Source organism: Corythoichthys intestinalis, chromosome 17 (assembly GCF_030265065.1).
Source record: "Corythoichthys intestinalis isolate RoL2023-P3 chromosome 17, ASM3026506v1, whole genome shotgun sequence".
Classification (NCBI taxonomy): domain Eukaryota; kingdom Metazoa; phylum Chordata; class Actinopteri; order Syngnathiformes; family Syngnathidae; genus Corythoichthys; species Corythoichthys intestinalis.
In genome coordinates this window covers 3,550,271-3,573,105 of record NC_080411.1, presented here as the reverse complement: position 1 = coordinate 3,573,105, position 22,835 = coordinate 3,550,271, and the positions used below count along the sequence as shown (strand labels likewise).

The window sequence follows — 22,835 nt, the reverse complement described above, 5'->3', positions numbered from 1 at the left end:
CTCTGACTCCGCCCTCTGCTTCGCCTGCCCTACCTCATAGGCTCTGCCCACCTACGACCTGGGCGTCGATGCCTCCCCGCTGCTGTACTCGCACGACGCCGGCGACCGCGGCCTTCTGGCAGTGCAGCAGAGGATGTCGCCCCGGCGGCCCGCCGACGCGGGTGAGCCACACCATCACTTTGTCACCAGTCGATGCCTAATCCATTTGAGGTGGGAGGGTGACAGTCAATAATAAATTGTTACATGTGTTGAAATGGAAAAACGGTACATATTCTCATTTTCCTGATTTTTTTTTTTTTTAATCTTACTATATTTCATGTTTTAACTCTTTCAGGGACCCTGGCCAATAAATTGGAGAGCTATTAAAAGGTTTACCCTTGAGACCTTTAGCCCTTTATAGGGAAAGTGACTATTTTTGGTCATTAAAAAAAAAATAACTACCGTAATTTTCGGACTATTGGCCGCTACTTTTTTCCTTCATTTTGAATCCTGTGGCTAATAGTCCAGTGTGACTTATTTGTTGATTTATTTGGGTTAATAGGTAACACTTTATTTGACAGTGGCGGCATAAGACTGTCATAATTATGACATGGCATTATCATGGGCATCACTTGACAGATGTGATTAAGTGTCATCCTGCAAATTATGTCACTAACTCCATTTATGTCCAGCTCGGATCTTTTACATCCATTCAAAAGTGAGATTAGTTGCCGGATAACACTAAATGACATGATAAGCATTCATTAATGCTCATTACAGTGTCACGTCATGATTATGATTGTCTAATGACAGTCTTATGGCGGCACTGTTAAATAAAATGTTTCCAAATACCATAAGTAGCAATGAATGAAACAACTGTAACAATAACTGAAGAAATAATTAGCGCAGAACATGAATTTTGATTGTTATTTACATTTGGAGCGCTCCAGTGCATGCTAGGAGGCATGCTGGACAACAACAAGAGTTGACAGCAGGTGGCAGCAGAGATTGACTGTCTCCCCCAAGGGAGCAGTGATGGCCAAATGAAGCTTCTTGAAGCAATGAAGCTTTGCAGCCAATTGGTTCAAAGTTTCATGGTTGTTCATTTGGTCTTATGACAGTCGTATGATGCCGCTGTCAAATAAAGTGTTACCGGTTAATATCTTTTGGTGTAAACATCCCATAATACAGTGAGGACAGCTGTGGCTTATAGCCCAGTGCGGCTTATCTATGAACAAATATCGTTTTCGTGTCAGATTTGGTGGGTGGAGGCTTATAGGCACGTGCGCCTTATAGTGCGAAAATTACAGTATTAACAATTATTGTATATATAACAAATCATTATTGTATTTTTTTCCATTTTATAAAAGTAATTATACATTTATAAATAAATAGAATGCTAATAAATTATATAACACAAAAAAAAAACACGTGATCACGAAAAGGGAGACACAAAAAGGGTCCCTTACAGTCGGTCGGAATCAATCAAAAAAAAAAAAAAAACGAATGAAAACCATGGTGAGAGGCAGACGAACGGAAAAACAAGGGATCAAAAATACAATCTGTCAAATGGCAGCAAGTCAATATCTCGGCAAGCCGCCTAGGATTGGTTTAAAGCTAATGAGCTGGAATTGGATGCATGTACGACGTTGGGAAATCATCCCACATCTCTGTAACAAAACAATCTGACCAGCAGCAGAATGTGACAAAATAATGCCAGTCGTCATACTAGCTTCGCATGTTAGCTTGCACTGCTATTCTCCCAGTCCAGTCCAACCGCGTCACAACCCCAAGCGTCCATGGCGCCAGTAAAACATGGTTCCCTCTGCTGGTCAAAACATGTAATAAGTATTATAGATTTTTAAATCAATGGCAATGTTTTATGTGTTTTTAATAACATATTTTAGTAAAAGAGAACAATTGTGGCTTATCAGAGCCTACAAGTCTTTAAGCCCGAGATTTCCTTTAAAATCCTTTCATGCACGAATTATTATATTATATTGAAAAAATATTTTTTACCCTTAAACTCATTGGCTACAATTGACGGCGGTATACATCCAATCCATTTTGGTTTATTTATATTCATGAAAAATAACATTACAAAATGCATTAATAATTATTTTTTTGTGTGTAAATATTCTATTTTTATGTATTTATTCATTAATCCCTTTGTAATGTTTCTCTTTTATTTATTTACAATTTGTAATTGGGGAAAAAAAATCTTTTAATTTTTGGATTTAGAAAAAAGGCATAACAGTAAATATTTTCTTTATTTATGCATAGACTTCATAATGATATTGACGGTGCGCGGGGCCGATTAACAGCGGACCTGCATTGTTGGCGTGGCGGTCAAATCTGACCGAGTGGAGTCACAGACAAGGAGCTTTTTTTGTTGAAAACTCTTGTGAATCAAATTTATTGTGTTAACGGACGGTAATTAATTTTTAAAATTTATCACCTTAAAATGTTTAACGCATTTAATGCGCGGAACGACCTACCCATTGCCGCAAACAGACTACAATGGCGCCGATTTATGTATATTGTGAGCTAAGAGGCAGAGACAAGCGAGTGGAGTGGACATAGGCATTCATAGGGGCCACGCTATTTATTGGCAAAAGCTTTGGCATCTCTTCCACAACAATTATAACTATTGTGGGGAAGATTGACAGGTGATGATCTTTTTTTAACACCCTGTATTGAACAAAACACAGAGAAGATATATCATTTGCAGGCACCACTGACAGTCATGGTTGCACAACTTCCCATCATGTATTTGGCCAGAACAGTTAAGTCGCTACAGTGTCATTTACTGAAAGCACAACAACAAAAATATTCTCCTATCCCCAAAAAAATAATGTTCACAAAAAGAAAAACGCTCAATTTTCCAATCAAAATAGACATGCAAAATAATACTCAGACTTTGGTCAAACATTTTTTTTAGCTCAACAAATACACTAGATGGAAATATTTAGTCACAATATACAAACTCACATATATCTTTTAAGAATTAGAGTCTTTCTATCTGTTGATCCCTTTCACAGAAAGAATGTTAATAACGTTAATGCCATCTTGTGGATTTATTGTTATAATAAACAAATACAGTACTTATGTACAGTATGTTGAATGTATATATCTGTCTTGTCTTATCTTTCCATTCCAACAATCATTTACAGAAAAATATGGCATATTTTAGAGATGGTTTGAACTGCGATTAATTACGATTTTTAATTTTTAAGCTGTGATTAACTCGATTAAAAATGTTATTCGTTTGACAGCCCTAGAGTAAATGCTTAAATCCCTGAATTCTGTATAGATATGGACATAAAACAGTCTCGATTCTTGGTTAACAGCAAAAAAACTGTTTACTTTCTGTTTGTATGCGGTACAGCTTTCATACTTTTACAACCTAAATCCGGCGTTGGATCGCTACATATGTCGCTGCAACAGACTGCGAATAACTGAAGCGGATTGTGGGATGGCCACCTACTTGAAGGCATGACGCACTGAAGGTCGAATCTGACCCATCAGTATCATTATTAAGTCGCCGATCGATCGGGTCCGATCGCGTCATTTTCAAAGTATCGGAATCGGACATGCCTTTTTTTAAATATATATATATGTACATTTTTTAATTGTTTTCTAATTGTATTTAATGTTACAGACAAAATGTCTTACACTCATCCAGAGTCTGTAGATTTGGCTTAAAGTAGGGCTATCAAAATTATCGCGTTAACGGCGGTAATAACATTATAATATTTATACTACCCACTTACGCATTGTCGCGTTCAATTTATAATGGCATCGTCCTATGTATACATAGAGCTAAAAGGCACATATAATGAGTAGAGAGAATTTTGGCAGCCTTCAAAGCCTTGTTAAAATTGGCTAAAGCCTTACAATCCCTCTCTCAACAATTAGAAATATTGAGGAAGCAATGTGGGGAAGAAAGGTAGCAATTGATCTTTTTTTTAACACCCTATCTTATTTCCCAACGCAGAGAAGATATATCAATTGGTACCACTACGCACAGTCGTGGTTGCACTTCCCACCATGCATTTGGGCAAAAGTTAAATGGCTACAGTATCATTTACTGAAAGCTCAACAAATACACTAGATGGCAATATTTAGTCACAATATACAAAGTCACATTCATCCTTTAAGAATTACAAGTCTTTTTATCGGTGGTTCCCTCTCACAGAAAGAATGTTAATAATGTAAATGCCATCTTGAGGATTTATTGTCATAATAAACAAATACAGTACTTATGTACTGTATGTTGAATGTTTATATTCGTCCAAGTTTTATTAATTTTTTTCTTAATGCATTGCCAAAATGTATATGATCGGGAAAAATTATTGGAAATGATTGGAATTGAATCGGGAGCAAAAAAAAGCCATCGGATTGGAAAATATCGGGATCGGAAGATACTCAAACTAAAACAATTGGGATCGGGTCGGGAGCAAAAAACATGATCGGAACAACCCTAGTCTATGATTTATGTGTTTAAAAAAAGGGTAAATATTTCTGGACTAAAGAAATTTGATGCCAATTTAATTTTCGCAAAAAACATGAAGTTAATGCACATGATTTACTTTTGGGGACCAAAAATTCGATGTGTCCGTCTAGGCCACCAGTTCGAAAGCCCTAATCCGTAGAATACTAGGCAGTAGGTGAGCCCTTGGCCACCCCCAGAGGGCGCCTTTGCCAAAGGTTTTTCAATACCGCCTTTTTTTGGGGGGCAGGCCAGTTGGGGCCCGAGCCGCTGAACGGCGCGTACGGCGATCGCTGCACCTCCCCCGCCACAGCCTCACCATCGAGGAGCATCCGGGACAAAATTCCACCCGTGAGTGGCGGCAGCGGGCGCGAGCCTGACCTCCGGCCACTTATGCCGCCCACCATTGTGAGTGTGAATAAAAAAACAGCCCGAATGCGAGTGCTTTTCAAACCGCTAACCCCCGGCTGCGTTTTACTCACTAACGCCCTCTGGTGTGAGGACTTTGATCTGTTATCGGTAAGTCACGGACACACGTCCCTACCGAATGCAGTAGTTTTAGTATAACTTGTCGGTCTGCCGAAACTCGCTGGGACTGACCGAGATGTGCTTTCCGCAGAACGCTCGGCTCAACCGCTCTCAGTCTGCGCAGACCCTGTCCAGTCCGTCCGGATTCCCGTCCTCGTTGTCCTCTTACGACGCAGGTGAGTCCGACCCGATACTGCGTGCAGGCAAACCCACGCGCGAATAACGTGTGCGCCGCAGATTTCTCACTGGGCGGCGAGCTCTCTTCCTTGACGGCGTTCGGCTCCGTCGGCGGCTGGCAGCGGCACGAGCATGTCCACGACCTGCAGAACCTTCCGCTCAGTCACATGGGGTGAGATGAAGGACACATTTGCCCGCCAAAATTGGCCTTACATTTGATTCTGGAAATTCATGCTTAAAGAGCATACGACAGGAGAAAAAAAGTCTGAAATAGCATTATTATTTGAATTAGAATCATATTTTGAGACGATTCGACTATATACAACAATTTAGCAAAGCGCAGATGACGAGAAATTAGTCTTTTAATCTGCCGGTTAGCCACGCCTACCATTATAGGGCTCTAGCGTCCCCAACAGGTGGATGACGTCAGCGTAAGAATGGGCTCATCGGTTTTACTATTCAGCCCATTGAGGGGGAATTATTCAGAACGAGGAAAACGAGACGAAGAGAGCCGCAAAATGTCCTTGTTTCAGTCTCTCTACTCCAATATTTTTACAGGATATTCTTTTTATCCAAGTATTTTTCCCCAATAGCTGGATAATGTTTTGAGAAGGACCAGTCAGCCCGTCGAGGGGGAACTATTCACAACGAGGAAAACGTGACGAAGAGAGCTGCAAAATGTCATTGTTTCTGTCTCTTTACTTCAATATTTTTATAGGATATTCTTTTTATCCAAGTATTTTCCCCAATTGCTAAATAAATGGCATGGTCATGACAAAAAACAGTCTTGTGCTAAATGGAATATGAAATAATAAAAATACACTTATTCAGGACGACATGGCAAAATTACTCCATAATGGTCAAAACTGTCGACTTCACCTTTACTGTCGCACCTCCCGAACAATATTTTATGACACCTAAATCAGACATATGTCATTTCCCTTCCCCGGCTTCCGAGACTGTAAACGAACCAAGAGGCATGACAGCTAGCCGACATGCTAACCCGAACCGAGTGATGTTTCAAATTCTTCTAAGCGGAAAATCACACTTAACTAGCCCGGATTATTTGACATGACGACTGGGTTGTCGATTGTCGTTGCGGATCGGCAAACCGCCCGGCGGAGAGCAATTTACAGTTCGTTCCCCGGAGGAGGGCGGCTGCAGTTGTTGTGCAGCTAATGTGCACGAGGAGAGCTTTTTACATGCCTATCAATGATCAAACCTAAGTAGTCCTTTATTTAAAGAAAGTTTGTAGTGTTTACTTTGTAATCGCTGTATTAATATTTGACATAATACAAAACAAGATGTTTACTCTCTTCCTCGTAAGTCCAATGGTCCCACAGAAGTAGGGCTTGGCCAATATCCACGGTGAATGAGAACCTTTTGAAACTCCAAAAAGGCGCACACGCCTCCCCCTCATAAAGCAAGATTTTTCTGCAGCCGTTTGGCTGGTGTGATGCGAAAAATAAACGTATTAATCCCCCAAATCAGCTGAATCCTTAGTCCTCTTACACAACAGTACGGCTGTTTAAAAATAAATAAACATGCTTTTTCGTGTCACATGCACTTTAAAGGAGCAATATGTAAGCCTGGTGGCCAAAAATGGTACTGCAACCAAGATCAAAATACGCAACATCCCATTTTTTCCGCTTTAGGTTGCCAGCTAAGCATGTAGAATCATGCTGCGTTATCATACTAATGTAGCATTTCAATCAAAACACACACATTAACGTTCGCAATGATCATGTGAACGAACATACAGCATGTGTTGTCTACAACCTTTGTATATTACACAGCAAAAATGAAATGGCTATATGCTACAATCTTCAAACGTAAGGGTTTCAAATTGCGCCGGGCTTAATTTGGTGCACGAATAAATAATCATTTTTCGCGAGGTTGGTTACCACAAAGGAGAAGAACTTAAAAAAACTAAAAACTGCAATTTCTGGAAAAGTTACTATGGGGCTTTGTTGTGGGGAGATACAGAGCTTAGCCCCGCCCAGGTTGATTTGGTGACATTTCGGGGACATGTCCTGGTCATATCAGGTCACTTTCTGTTGATTTGTGGACATTCGGGGAACACTTCCTATTGATAGCTGGTCATTTCCTGTTAATTTGGGGGACATTGTTTTTTTTGCCAATGAATATGAATGGGAAATTTGGACGTCCATGGCCGTCAATGGCATCGACTTAACTATGCGTCACTGGAATCCAAGTACATTGACATCAATAGATTTGACATAAATGGCTGTCAATGGCATCAATGCAATGTAAATTCCACTGGAAATTCCATTGGAAGTGAATGGGAAAATTGGACATCCATGGCCGTCAATGGTTACTTTGCAATGCAAAGCCCCGTATAACTAGAAACTGAAATTTCTGGAGAAATTACGATGTGACTTTGCATTGGTATAGATCTATCAGGCACTTCCTGTTGATTTGGGGACATTTGGGGGACATGTCCTGTTGATTTTCATTTGGGGCACACGTCCTGTTGACATTCGGTCACTTCCTGGTAATTTGGGGACACGTTCTGTTGATATCAGGTCACTTCCTGTTGATTTGGGGACATTTCAGGGGCATGTCCTGTTGCTATCAGGTGACAAAATGTCAATGGCCTGTAATGGTAAATGGTGAAAAATCACAAGACCCTATGTTTTCCTGCCATTGAAAATGAATGGGAAATTTAAACATCCAATTGGAAATGAATGGAAACTTTTTGGCGAATTTTGGGGGAACCGTACATTTTTGCCAAATCCTGTATACAACTTTAATGCCCCTTACCGTCCTGGAATTATTGATGTGGAAATTATGCAATTTGGTCAAAAATTGTAGGACACGCAGCATTTTGAAAAATTTGTGTATTTTCAAAAAAATCCACGTTGACGGGCAAAGATAAAATTTTGGGGGGTCATTCGAAAAATTCCCTGCGTCGCGGAATAATTCTGGTCAGTTTGACATTTGAACGACATTTTAAGCGGTGGGCTGAAGAGACGCCATTCAAAAAAAGAAAATGTTAATGAATGTTACTATATGCAAAACCCCATTTAAAACTAGAAACTGCAATTTCTGGAGAAATTACTTTGGAGCTTTGCTGTGGGGAGATACAGATCTTAGCCCCATCTAGGTTGATTTGGGGACATTATGGGGACAAGTACAGTTGATAAATAAATAGGAAATTAGCCGTCAATGGAATCCAAGTACTTTGGCATCAATAGAATTGACACGCATGGCTGTCAATGACACTAAACAAATTAAATGCCATTGGAAATGAAAGGGAAATTTGGACGTCCATGGCCGTCAATGGCATGGACTTCCTATAGCAAAGCCACAGGAGGCGAGTTATGAGCTCTGTTTGTTTTTTCCATTCATTTCAACTACGCACAAACATATGTGCACGTGTTATCTTTACCCTGGTCAATAGAGACGGATACTACACAACGTTAACACAAACTTGCCAACTTTGTTCACATTCCTAATAGGGGTGTGACAAAATATCGAAATGGTGATATATCGTGATACTTTGTATCCCAAAAGGTTATCGCCAAGAATCAAGATATCGTTTTAAAAAGGTGTCAAGGGCTATTTGCAGGCCATGACATTGACTGGATGAGTCTTTCTCCAAGGAATGCTTTAACAGTTTTAGCTCTGTGGCATGAATCATTGTCATCTTGGAAAATGACAAACATCTTTTCAAGAGATAAGAAAGCTGTCTAAAATTTCAATGTAAACTTGTGCATTTATTGAAGATTTAACTACAGTGCCTTTGCCTGACATGCAGCCCCATATCATCAAGGACTGAGGGAATTTTGATGTCTTCTTCAGGCGGTCATTTTTGTAAATCTCACTGGAACGGCACCAAACAAAAGTAGGGCTGCAGCTATCGAATATTTTAGTAATCGAGAAATCGACTGAAAATTCGATCGATTAATCGAGTAATCGGATAAAACAAATATATTTTTGGGTGAAGAGCAATTATAAATATACATGAGAAAACAAGACATTTCATCTAATCTTGAACCATTTTCAGTCAATCAATGTCTTTATTTTCTATGTATATTGTTGAAAACAGCCAACAATTGCATCTCAGATGTAACTAAAATTTAAAAAAAAGAGTAATTCACTGCTTTCACTCAAAAAACCTTTAGATTTTATTTAAAAAATATATATATCAGGCATGAAAATCTCTCACCTTTCGGCGAAATTCGCCGTTTTGAAGTCAAAAAGGATGATCTACGTGAATCGTGTAGATCCGAGGAGAAAACTTTTAAGGGGGGTGGGGGTTCGGGTGTAGGCATGTGCCGGTTACCTTCACGGTTTACCATGCTATGAAAACGTGGCAGTTACAAAACCACTAAAATTTTCCGTCATACAGTAGTACGTATTCGTTATTTTTCATGTGTCGAAAATGCAGCCAGAAGTGGCTTGGCGCGGCAGCACTTACCCCTTCCTCTGTTTGATGGTGCGAGTGTCAGTGACGCTATTCCAGCAAACCCAAAAAGAAACACTCCAAACGCAAGGCGTAAATTCTTCAATTTATTGATCTCTCAAATCGTGGTAACTGAAATATACCAAATGAATACATTTAAAACGTTGTACAATCGTATTTTTCCACGTGTGAGTCGCTTCAACAGTTTAGCTTCATGAAAAAGTTCGCCAAAAACAAAACACACATTTTCCTTTCAAATTCAATACACAAAGTTACTAAAATCTTACAAAGACGAATGATAGGCAAGGCTTAGTTAGGAGAGCAACTTCATTGAGGTTAATCACAGCCGCTGAGAGAGAATCAAGTTTGTATGTGGGGAGGAGAAAAAGAGCGTCAAAGATCGCTAATTGCGACAGATGATCTTGTCCTAAGAACAAATTCACGTTCGCTAGAAGAGGTGAGGTCTCACTCCCAATTTTTTTTTTTTTAAGATGAATGCATTCGCCAGCACATTGAATTTGGTGAGTAATGGTTTTAATCGTTTTCATATTTTGCGGTATGACAAAGTTACTGCCGTTTGTCGCAGCTTGCGTTGAACACTGCCAGAGCGTCCAGTGAAAAAATAGCTCCCGTTAAGGTAGCGTCAAGCTTGTGTATTTAACGGTAATATAAAAGCAGTGTTGTCAGTAACGCGTTATGTGAATAATGCGTAACTGTAATCTGATTACTTTCTTTCAGTAAAGAACAATCTAACGCGTTCATTTTTCTAAATCAGTAATCTGAGTAAAATTACTTTCCTTGATGCCTGTGCGTTACTATTTTGTTATTGCCCCATAATGTATGTAGAATGAAGAATACTGTAGTCATGGGAGTGACATCACATGTCACATTTTCTAATCAAGGATGGAAAAAAAAGGGTCACGTGTATTACCATGATGCGTGAGCCGTGAGCGCTGGGAGTTTGCGGCCAAAACAACACAGCCTTGCTTCCCCTCCAGGATGCAATGAAATAGGCAGGAAATATACTACAAACGGCTGCATTTGCACACTGGAAACACAGCCATTACGTCACATTTTTGTCCAGTAAAGATGACAAAAATATCTCCGTGCGCTGCGAACTTTGCGCTGGCTCAAAAAGACTGTCGACCGCTATAAGCATTCAATTCAAGCACCACTTGGAATTACAGCACAACAGGTAACACGAAAGCCAGGACTTTTTGATACTGCTCGTGCTCAATCCTCGGTTCAAGCTCAGTTGTTGTTGAAAGTTTTGAAAGCTTAGGTTTAAAGAAATTCTAAATATCCATCTTGCCTCCTCAGCTGTAGTTTTGGCTAAGCAATGCAAACGGCTGTCTCTAAGGTGCTGTAGTCACATGATCTGTTCGAAAAATAATTTGGACCCATTATGAAATAGTTTGAAGGATTCTTGTTCATTTCATTCATTTTTGTTGTTTATTTTATTGCTCTAAAACTTTTATAGACAACATTTTAATGGCCATATTCAATGGTCTTTATTTTAAAGGGGAAGTTCAGAATTTTTACATTAGGCTTAATCTTTGAGTTAGCCGGGGTTTAATTAGTCGTTGGAGTTGATTTGAACAAATTCTGTGCAGTTTGCCAGTTATTTGTTAGTTTCAGGGGTCCGGAGTGGCTAAGCTAGTGCGAGTCAATGGTGGTTGAAATCAACTCCTTCAACTAATTAAACCCCCGCTCGAATATTGAGCCTTATGTGAAAAATTAAAATGGCCAAATTCGCCACATGTAGGACGTTTCGCCGACAGAGGACATTTTGGCAGAACGCCGGAACATATTTCTCACCTTTTTAACCCCTGACCCATTTTCATGCCTGATATATACACCTAAACATGCCGTTATGCTTGATAACACACATCACTTAAAAGTTAGGATTTTTTTCCCCACGTGTTTCAATTGAATTTCTATTTGTGTCAAGCCATTTTTAAGTTCTAGTTAAGTTTTAAGTTAGTCTAAACTGTAAGTCCTGATAGGATTTTGAGTTTTTGCAGTGTTCAAAATAAATGTATGATACAGGCTGTATTGGAGCACATTAGGTACCAGTGCTACTTGGTGTTTTATCCAGCAATGACTACTGAGCTAAAATTGATAGTTAGCATTATTGAGTTTTTATTTTACACCCTCATCACTCCACATCGCTATGTTATGTTAAAGCCTGTATGTAAGACACGTTAGCCAAGCATCGACAGTGGTCATAATTAATAGAAACCTAGCCCTCCGCAGGGCTAACGTTACGTTAATCTTATTTATTAGCGCTTAGCGCTCTTTATTAGCGCTTAGCGCTCTACTGCTTTAAGATGGCGGCTGTTTACCAACGCTGCCCATACGCGGCCGAGTCTGTTATTTCACGTCTAGTTCAACATACATGTGATCTCTGTAAGACTCATCAAACACTACCTGCTACCAGCTAGCATCGTGCGGGCTAGTATTTAGCAACGTCGGCGTCGTTTGAAGCGCCTGTCGGCTGCAGTACGTTTTTTTTCTCTTCTTCTTCCTCTACATACGTGACATCAGCGCGTCCCGCATTAAAAGTAGTCCGAGCAAAACGTGATGCTTAGAGCTGTCAAAATAAACGAATAGTCGAGGTGAATAAAACTACTCTGATCAGTATTTAAACTCGAGTTACTAGAGTTGCTCGAGTATTCGTTTCAGCTCTAAACAAAAGTTCCAGCATCCTCGCCTTGTCAAGAGTCAAGAATCTGCATTGGACAAGGTGTCAAGAGTCAAGAATCTGTATTGGACAGGGTGATGATGCTGGAACTTTTGTTTGGTGCTGTTCCAGTGAGACCTAGAATGGCCCAAAATGACCTAATTGCCTGCCATTGACTGGCACTGACAGCCATAGACGTTCGATCCGTTTGAAGTGGGAGGGATGGCAGAATATCCTAGGATGATTTCCTGACCAATGTATCGATAATTGTTGTATCGCCAGATCATCGTTATCGTGAGCTTTGTATCGCAAATCGTATCGTATCATGGGGTACCAAGAGGTTCCCACCTCCTAATTCCTAATTTATTGTACAGGAAAGTATTATAGGAATTACATCACCTTTCAAAGAGAAGTCGGGCAACTTTGAAAAAGTGAATGTGAATCAATGGTAAATGCTACTGCTACTTTTTGCAGGAACGTGAACGCCACCCTCAACTTCCCACCGGGCCAGCAGAACCTCCGCATCAAGTCTGAGCCGGCCTCGCCGATCCGGGAGCGCGGCGCGGCCTCCGCTGTCTGTCCGGGCCGCGCCGGGGACTATGTCCCGCGCCCGCCGTCCGAAGGCGACGGCCCATCCATCAAGCGCGTGCGGCTGACAGAGGGCTGGGCCGCGTGATGACCTAGTATTGCAGGAGTGTCAAACCCATTTGGTCGTGGGCCACATTGTCGCCACGGTCACGGCTGACCCATATAAATTTTCATCAGTTCATTCGCCCCACCCAGTCAAACTGAATTGGATTGGATGTCTAGTGCCGTCAATGGCAGTTCATGAATAAAGTGCGTGACCCGAAAAGGGTTAAGCAACAGAGACAATGAGCAGCAAGGCAAATCACTCAATCATAATTAGGGTTGGGCATCGTTTAAAATTTAGCGATTCTGATTCCACGTTTCGATTCTGGTTCCGAACGATTCCAATTCTTTTAAGAGACAGGGTAAAAAAAAAATTTGCATAGTTTATATTAAAGTAGAGGTGTCAAACGATTAAAATTTTTAATCGAGTTAATTACAGCTTAAAAATTTCGCAATTCAAACCATCTATGAAATATGCCATATTTTTCTGTAAATTATTGTTGGAATGGAAAGATAAGACACAAGGTGGATATATCCATTCAACATACGGTACTTAAGTACTGTATTTCTTTATTATAACAATAAATCAACAAGATGGCATTCCCATTATTAACATTGTTAAAGCGATCCATGGATGGAAAGACTTGTAGTTCTTAAAAGATAAATGTTAGTACAAGTTATAGAAATTTTATATTAAAACCCCTCTTCATGTTTTTGTTTTAATAAAATTTGTCAAATTTTCAATCAAAAAATAAACTAGTAGCCTGCCATTGTTGATGTCAATAATTACTTACACAATGCTCATGGGTGCTGAAGCCTATAAAATCAGTCGCACCCAAGCGCCAGCAGAGGGCGGCAAAACGCCGAAAAACACAAGTACACATTTCACTGTGCTGTCATTTTAATCTGTTTGAGCGGTGCATTTGTGTCAAATATTTTAACGTGATTAATTTTAAAAATTAATTACCGCCCTTTAACGCGATAATTTTGACAGCCCTATATTAAAGTCTTGACTTCTCGACGATTTTTAAAGTAAATGAACTTCTCACAGGGGTCATTTTAACTTGTATATAAATACCATGCTTTGAACTCAAGCATTTTTTTCCCGCTCGGTGGTCAGGGCATCGAAACAAAGAATCAAAATTTAAAAATTCGAACGATTCCGTGAGCATCGGAACGTTAAAACCGGTTCCCATCGATGCTCGATGCCCAACCCTAATCATAATTCATTTTTTGTTCGCAATAACCCAATCTGCTCCAAATGAGCGTTGTGTCATTCGTCTCTCCCAGTCAAAATGAATTGGACGTCAAGCGCCGTCAATGGCAGGTAAACTCGGGCTGCCACGATTAGTTGACTAGTTGATTAGCAATTGAAATGTCATTAAAAATGGAAATAAAATAATTTTCATTTATTGACATAGTACCTTTAAATGGCAGCCAATTAGTTTTTAAAGAAAAAAGCTGTATGAAAACGAGGTCCAACTTTTGACGAGTCAACGAATGTTTGTCATGGTAAACCTTTGACAAAAAACAAAAGTTAAGAGAACATGCTTAGCCCAGACGGAATCAGATGGAGACAGGAAGTCAGCGAAGGAAGGCGAGGTGACAGGAAGAGGAAATTGACGTGCGATCGGAAGAAGTTTGAGAAAAAGAGGAAAAAAGTAGGCCGAAGCCAATGATTCAGTGTTTGCTTCTAGCTGTTAGCTTGTTGTGCGTTAGCGTTTAGCTTAGCATTAGAGGACTGCAGGACAGTAAAGGCAGAAAATAAGAATCTTTGCTTTTTCTTGTGTTTAGTAGTTTAGCTGAGGGTAATTCACATTTGAATATTTTGCTGCTCAAAAAATGTATATTTGGAGACCCCACCCTCAGCTTGTGTAATTGATACCCAACCGGTTCACCGTCCGAGAGATTAAGGGCAGAGCCCGCATAAAAAGTCTTTTTGGAATTTCATACACGCCAGATAAATAAACAAACGAATAAAATAAGCTGTGTTCCAAATGTTTGCTTGGTTGTTTTTGTCCTGGCCGACGCAGTTGCAAATATCGGCCACTAGATGCCAGTAAAGTCCAACACAAGTCAGACACATTTTGGCGATTTACAAGCAGGGGTGAAAGGTGAAAGTGGCGCTAATATCTAAGCCCCCCCCCCCCAAATTTTTAATTTGTCCGGTTTACCCCGGCAACCCCCGGTCACAGATTTATATTTATTATTCAAAATGTCTGTCATTTTTAGCTTAGAATCATTAATTGATGTCTAATATTTTGTTTAAAAAAAAAATGAAAAAAATATTCATTCGCATATTTTCAACTTTTAAACAAATTACATCTCAATGAAAAAAATGGCGTCTGTTTGATGATAATTGATCCAAACAAAGAAAAAATGGGGAACATTTTTTTTTTTAAGGGGAAATATATGAAAATGAAAGTCTCGATTACTCCTCTATGTCTGCTATTTCTCCATCGCGACCCTTGTTCTATTACCATGTTTCACCCATAAACTCCCCAAAAAATCCAGCTGTGTCCATTCACAGCTGTGTCTTGACACTTGGTGATACCATGCGACATGGAGTTTTTGGATCAAAAAGAGGTAAGTACACAATAATAATCGGTTAAAATCATGGCATATTTATTTATGCTCTTTCGTGGTCTCACCTCCAGTTAGGGTTTTGCTGTTTAATTTTTTTTTTCAAATGCCCTCCTGTTCAAAATTTGTCTTCACCCAGAAAATTGAGATTTTAAGCTTTCCAATGATATATCGCACATGCATATAGGACAATTTTGAAATCTGGCCAAATTGGGGGTCTCTGAGCTAACTTCAAGTCACCTCAGGGCCGGCCAAGCCTATACGCAGACTATGCAGCTGCTTAGGGCTACTGACCACTAGGGGGCCCAGATAGGGGGCAATCTGGCAATTGTTTAATTTATATATTTTTTTTTTTTTTACTACACATTGCTTTATTTGAATTTTGTGAGTTTTGATACTTGATTACAAGCTTAAAAAAATAAAAGTTCTTCCTTAACTTCTTTCCTCTTTTAGGAAAATATTTGGCGTTATCTACTCTAAGTACTATCAATCATTTGGGGTGAAAAGTTTGAAAAATGCAGTGCAACAAAATATGATTAATATACAAAATATGGACATATAGGTTGGATTGCATGTATGGGTTTCACAGTACACTGTGACGAAATAGTGGCCCAAAAATATGGGCCCCTTGGCATTATTTTGCTTAGGGTCCACAAATGGCCTGGCCCTGAGTCACCTGAGTATTTTCCGCCATATACAGTGTATCACAAAAGTGAGTACACCCCTCGCATTTCTGCAGGTATTTAAGTATATCTTTCATGGGACAACACTGACAAAATGATATTTTGACACAAAAGTAGTCTGCGTGACTGCGTAACTCAAAATATAGCCATTAATATCTAAACCCCTGGAAACAAAAGTGAATAGACCCCTTAGAAACTACATCCCTAAATGTCCAAATTGAGTGCTGCTTGTCATTTTCCCTCCAAAATGTCATGTGACTCGTTACAGGAGTGCTGTCGGCATTGCTGCAGAGATTGAAGAAGTAGAGGGTCAGCCTGTTAGTGCTCAGACCATACGCCGCACTCTACATCAAATTTATGTGCATGGCTGTCACCCCTGGAGGAAGCCTCTTCTGAAGACGGTACACAAGAAAGCCCGCAAACAGTTTGCTGAAGACGTTTCATCAGAGCACATGGATTACTGGAACCATTTCCTATGGTCTAATGAGACGGGCGGGCTATTGAGAAGGGTGTGGAGAATATACTGTAAGTATATCTTTTCATGGGACAACAATGACTAGGGTTGTTCTGATCATGTTTTTTTGCTCCCGATCCGATCCCGATCGTTTTAGTTTGAGTATCTGCCGATCCCGATATTTCCCGATCCGATTGCTTTTTTTTTTTTTTTTGCTCCCGATTCAATTCCAATCATTCCCGATAATTTTTCCCGATCGTATACATTTTGGCAATGCATTAAGAAAAAAATGAATAAAACTCGGACGAATATATGCATTCAACATACAGTACATAAGTACTGTATTTGTTTATTATGACAATAAATCCTCAATATGGCATTTACATTACTAACATTCTTTCTGTGAGAGGGGTCCACAGATAGAAAGACTTGTAATTCTTAAAGGATAAATATGACTTTGTATATTGTGACTAAATATTGCCATCTAGTGTATTTGTTGAGCTTTCAGTAAGTGATACTGTAGCCATTTAACTTCTGCCCAAATGCATGATGGGAAGTGCAACCGTGACTGTGCGTCGTGGTACCAATTGATATATCTTCTCTGCGTCGGGAAATAACGTAAGGTGTTAAGAAAAAGATCAACTATTACCTTACTTCCCCACATTGCTTCCCACGATTATTGTAATAGTTGGGAGAGGGATTGTAAGGCTTTAGCCATTTAATAAAAGGCTCCAAAGGCTGCCAAAATTCACTCTACTCATTATATGCTGCCTTTTAGTTCTATATACTGTATGGGCAAAACAGCTCTATTATAGATTGAACACAACAATGCATGAGTGGGTCGTGCAGCGCATGCGGTAATTGCATTAAATATTGTAACAAATATTAATTCTCACCGTTAACGCGATAAATTTGATAACCTTAGCTTAAACTAAAGACTCTGGAAGAGTGTAACACATTATGTCTGTAACGTTAAATACAATTAGAAAACGATTTAATTAAAAAATATATATATATTTAAAAAAGGCATGTCCGATATTTTTTTGCCGATTCCGATACTTTGAAAATGACGTGATCGGATGCCGATCAATCGGGACATCTCTAACAATGACACAATGAAAAGCAGTCTGTGTGCAGCTTATGTAATAGAGTTAATTTATTTTCCCCTCAAAATAACTCAAAATATAGCCATTAATAACTAAACTGGCAACAAAAGTGAGTACACCCCTTAGAAACGACATTCCTAAATGTCCAAATTGAGTACTGCTTGTCATTTTCCCTCCAAAACATCATGTGACTCGTTAGTGTTACTAGGTCCAGGTGTGCACAGGGATCAGGTGTGTTCAAATTTGTAGTGCAGCTCTCACTCTCTCATACTGTTCACTGAAAGTTCCAACATGGCACCACATGGCAAAGAACTCCCTGAGGATCTTAAAAGATGTATTGTTGCGCTACATGAAGAGAGTTCTTTGCCATGTGGGGCCATGTTGGAACTTTTAGAGACCAGTATGAGAGGGTGTGAGAGCTGCACTCCAACTATGAACACACCTGCTCCCTATGCACACTTGGACCTAGTAACACTAACGAGTCACATGACATTTTGGAGGGAAAATGACAAGCAGTACTCAATTTGGACATTTAGGGATGTAGCTTCTAAGTGGTGTACTCACTTATGTTGCCAAGGGTTTAGATCAGGGGTGTCCAAACTTTTTGCAAAAGGGGCCAGATTTGGTGTGGTAAAAAATGTGGGGGGCAGACCTTGGCTGACGTCCTTTACGTAGAAGCAAATTTTAGCAAGCCATTCTGTGTGTCACATTTGCTTTATTTTTTTTTTTGTGCTGAAACGATTAATCGGTTAACTCAAGTATTCGATTAAAGAAAAAAGATTCGAATAAAATTTTGCTGCTTCGAGTATTCGTTTAATTAAAGTGATACACTGCCCTCTAGTCTGCCTCATTTCACCTGGCTGAATCCAGCTGCTCCATGTTAAGACCAACATAAGCCAAGTTTTTGTTTGAGTTAATGGTTTTTTTTGTTTTTGTTTTTTTTTTAAAATGCATTCATAATTTATTGGTATATTTAGCAGTTTTTGCTTTTTTTTGTGGGAATATGTGTCTGAACAATTTGTCAAGAGCATTGTAAAAAAAAAAAAAATGCTATAAAGCGTCAGCATTTTATAGCATATAAGTTAGCAGACTTTTGCTATGTAAGTTAGCCATTGTTCTTTTGTTGATCCTTATTTTTTTTTTTTAATACCGTTTAAGGCTCAGCTCAGGTATTTTAATTTTTCATGTTCCCTATCCGATTACTCGACCAACTAATTCATCGATTAATCGACTACTAAAATAATAGATAGCTGCAGCCCTAATTTTTTTTAAATGAATAATTTCAACAATCTCGCAACTAACCTTTGTTGCGCTCTGTTTCGACTCTCGGGCTCTTGCGAAATACTGCAGCTGTAAAATTAAACTAGCTTCAAATTGCTTCAATTTCTCGCTATGTATCTTCCCTGTAATCTTTTCGCACAAGTCAGCGTGTCTTGTTTGGGAATATCGCCTCACATTGAACTTTTTAAAAACAGTGACTGTCTCTTTGCAAATGAGACAGACACAGTTGTTGCATATTTTAGTGACGAAATAGTCCAATTTCCGCCTGTCCTTGAAGCGTCAGCCATTGCAGTCAACTTCCTTTTTTTTTTTTTGTTGATTGTCGCCATTTTAGAAACTTAAAGGTAGTAAAGGGTCACACGGAGTAATGTTGCTTAGAGTGTAGCAGCATTTTCGTTGGTATATGAGGAGCAGCATTTAGTGTGTAAGCTACTTCATATGCTGGTAGCAGTACTGCTGACCAATTTGTTAAGTCTGTGTGCGGGCCAGACGTTAATGATTATTATGGCAGAAGCTGGGGGCCGGATGAAATTTGACCACGGGCCGCATTTGGCCCCCGGGCCAGACTTTGGACATGACTGGTTTAGATATTAATGGATATAGTTTGAGTTATTTTGAGGGGAAAATAAATTAAATGTATTATATAAGCTGCACACAGACTACATTTCATTGTGTCAAAGTGTCATTTTGTCAGTGTTGTCCCATGAAAAGATATACTTCACTTTCTGCAGAAATGCGCGGGGTGTACTCACTTTTGTCATACACTGTATATTTTCATTTATAAAAAATGAATGATTTTTTTCCATAATGGATCCTTCATTTGATTTCAAATGATTCATATATTATAGGGTGACCATATTTTGATTTCCAAAAAAGAGGACACTCAGCCCGGCCTCAAGATACTTGAATTTTACTCGAAGTTCACTCAAAGATGCCTATATCACTTTAATATATTTAAAGTGTGCCCCCTCACTCTGGATGGAAAAATGCAGTTTGAAAAAAAATAAATAAATAATGACTTAAAAAAATAAAATAAAATGAAAAATATATACAGTATATATATATATATATATATATATATATATATATATATATATATATATATATATATATATATATATATATATATATATATATATATATATACGTATAATATATAATGCAGACTCATAGAAATGTAGTCCAGTTAATACACATACACACAGTACGCTATGTGCCGACTAAACATTTTTATGAATTACTATCACGACAATTGTCCTTGACAAATTGTTATTCCCATTCAATTGATATTCTCATTCAATGGTCTAGATTGCACATAAACAAAAACCGAAATAAACTGACAAACTATTCAACCAGCATGTTTCCAAATGTAGCAGTTAAAAACTACGTTTCCCATAATGCCTAGCGCGGTTTAGCTTACTGATAGCTAGCTGAGGCAAAAATCAAACTTTGCTATAAAAGTTTACAATCATCGGCAGCGCAACGACGCGACACCAAACGGGATTTTACAGTCAAAGCTCCGACAGAAGTCAGCAGTTGCCATTATATACGTATTTATCGTAAAAAACTTCAGGTGTTGTGGCCATATTGTCAACCCAGAAGATGGCGGTAATGCCTCATGATAGGGGTAAACTGCCAACAAAATCAAGAACTACTCCTTCCCTCCCTACTACTAGGAGCCATGTCATTGCAGGCAGGCGCTGCCACCCAGTGGCCGGAGGGATTCTGTTCAAATTGGTCCCGTGGAAAATCATAAGAACCGGACATTTTTATGAATTAATAAAACCCGCCCGGACCACGAGGATACTATGTGAAAGTAGGACTTGTCCGGGCAAAAGAGGACGTTTGGTCACCCTAATATATTTCTTACTGCTCATCGCAAAATACACGGGGGCAATACTAATATTACATTTGGATGTCAAATGGGGCCTGCAAAAATATTGTCACGTGGGCTGAAATTGGCCCCTGGGCCACAAGTTCTAAACCACAGTCCTAAGGCAAGGGGATAAATCGTGCATGAAAGGGATCATTTCCTTTTCTGACGTCTTTTACATAACCATGATTTAATCAACACTTTGGTGGACTTTTCAAATCTGTAACAATTTTAAGAACAAATGACTTCCTCGCTCTTGAAAAGCCAATGAAGAGCGAAGAAGTCATTTGTGACTAACAGTTGGGGAGCGATCAAGGTTAGCCAAACGTTTCCAGTTCAAACCGGATTGTTTTATCTTGAGACGCAGAAGCCAAAACAAGCATGTGACCTCGCATGCACGCAGAGGTGAACGCGTTGCCGCTATCAGACGACAGGAGGCGCCGCTTTAGCCCTTTAACTCATTTTAAACTAATTGGCGATGATAAACGTCTAATCATGTGGTTAGAAGTGACTTATAAAAGTTATTTTGACATGTTATAGGCCGCTCATTTGAATACTGAGTTAAAAGAAAAATACAAATCAACTTTAGTGTTCTAGTGTTGGTAAGACCAACAGTTTGCAATGATATTCAGGTATAAAATACAACAATTATAAACACAATTACAATTAGGGTTGTTCCGATCATGTTTTTTTTGCTCCCGATCCGATCCCTATCGTTTTAGTTTGAGTATCTGCCGATCCCGATATTTCCCGATCCGATTGCTTTTTTTTGCTCCCGATTCAATTCCAATCATTCCCGATAATTTCCCCCGATCATATACATTTTGGCAATGCATTAAGAAAAAAATGAATAAAACCCGGACGAATACATACATTCAACATACAGTACATAAGTACTGCATTTGTTTATTATGACAATAAATCCTCAAGATGGCATTTACATTATTAAGATTCTTTCTGTGAGAGGGATCCACGGATAGAAAGACTTGTGACTTTGTGTATTGTGACTAAATATTGCCATCTAGTGTATTTGTTGAGCTTTCAGTAAATGATACTGTAGTCTTGCCCAAATGCATGATGGGAAGTGGAACCATGACTGTGCGTACTGCTACCAAATGATATATCTTCTCTGCGTTGGGAAATAACATAAGGTGTTATGAAAAGATCATTTGCTACCATGCTTCCCCACATTGCTTCCCATGATATTGCTAATCATAGTGAGAAGGATTGTAAGGCTTTAGCCAATTAAAAAATGGTTCCAATGGCTGCCAAAATTCACTTTACTCATTTTACACTGCCTTTTATCTCTCTATATAGGTAAAACGGCGCTATTACAGATTGAGTACGACAATGCGTGGGTGGGTCGTGCAGCGCATGCATTAATAGTGTTAAATATTTTAACGTGATACATTTTCAAAAAATATAATTACTGCCGTCATCGGGATAAATTTGATAACCCTACCTTAAGCCTAAACTAAAGAATCTGGATGAGTGTAACATATTATGTTTGTAATGTTAAATTCAATTAAAAAAAGATTTAATTTAAAAAAAAAAAAATATATATATATATATATATATATATATATATCAAAAAAAGGCATGGCCGATATTTTTTTGCCGATTCCGATACTTTGAAAATGACGTGATCGGACCCGATCGGCAACTCTAATTACAATGTTATTGTCCTATAATGTTTTGTCATAACTTTAATATTAGGTGCTAGAGTTGTCAAATATGGATAATATTGAAATAATAGTTTTGAGAAAACTGCTGATGGTGGCTCAGTGACCACAATGTGATTTCTGTTTTTTTTCCCCACATCCTGTCTCTCATGGTTGAGGTTTACCCATGTTGACAATTACAGGCCTCACTAATATTTTCAAGTGGGAGAACTTGCACAATTAGTGGTTGACGAAATACTTATTTGCCCCACTGTA

The 22,835-nt window shown here is 39.0% G+C and overlaps 1 protein-coding gene across 4 annotated transcripts in view; it reads left to right on the top strand.

Annotated features, from left to right (window-relative positions):
• LOC130905386 (myocyte-specific enhancer factor 2C-like) overlaps nucleotides 1–14,907 on the top strand; it is a 31,054-nt gene extending 16,147 nt beyond the window's left edge. Inside the window, exons 6-10 of one of the 4 annotated variants that reach the window (XM_057818734.1) lie at nucleotides 41–161; nucleotides 4,722–4,879; nucleotides 5,124–5,175; nucleotides 5,237–5,348; nucleotides 12,763–14,907. In XM_057818734.1, the coding sequence (XP_057674717.1) occupies nucleotides 41–161; nucleotides 4,722–4,879; nucleotides 5,124–5,175; nucleotides 5,237–5,348; nucleotides 12,763–12,964 (645 nt within the window). In that variant the 3' untranslated portion in view covers nucleotides 12,965–14,907. Of the gene's footprint in view, nucleotides 1–40; nucleotides 162–4,721; nucleotides 4,991–5,090; nucleotides 5,176–5,236; nucleotides 5,349–12,762 lie in introns of all 4 variants that reach the window. The other 3 variants (XM_057818733.1, XM_057818732.1, XM_057818731.1) reach the window with 3 other exon arrangements.
• Nucleotides 14,908–22,835: the final 7,928 nt, after the last annotated feature.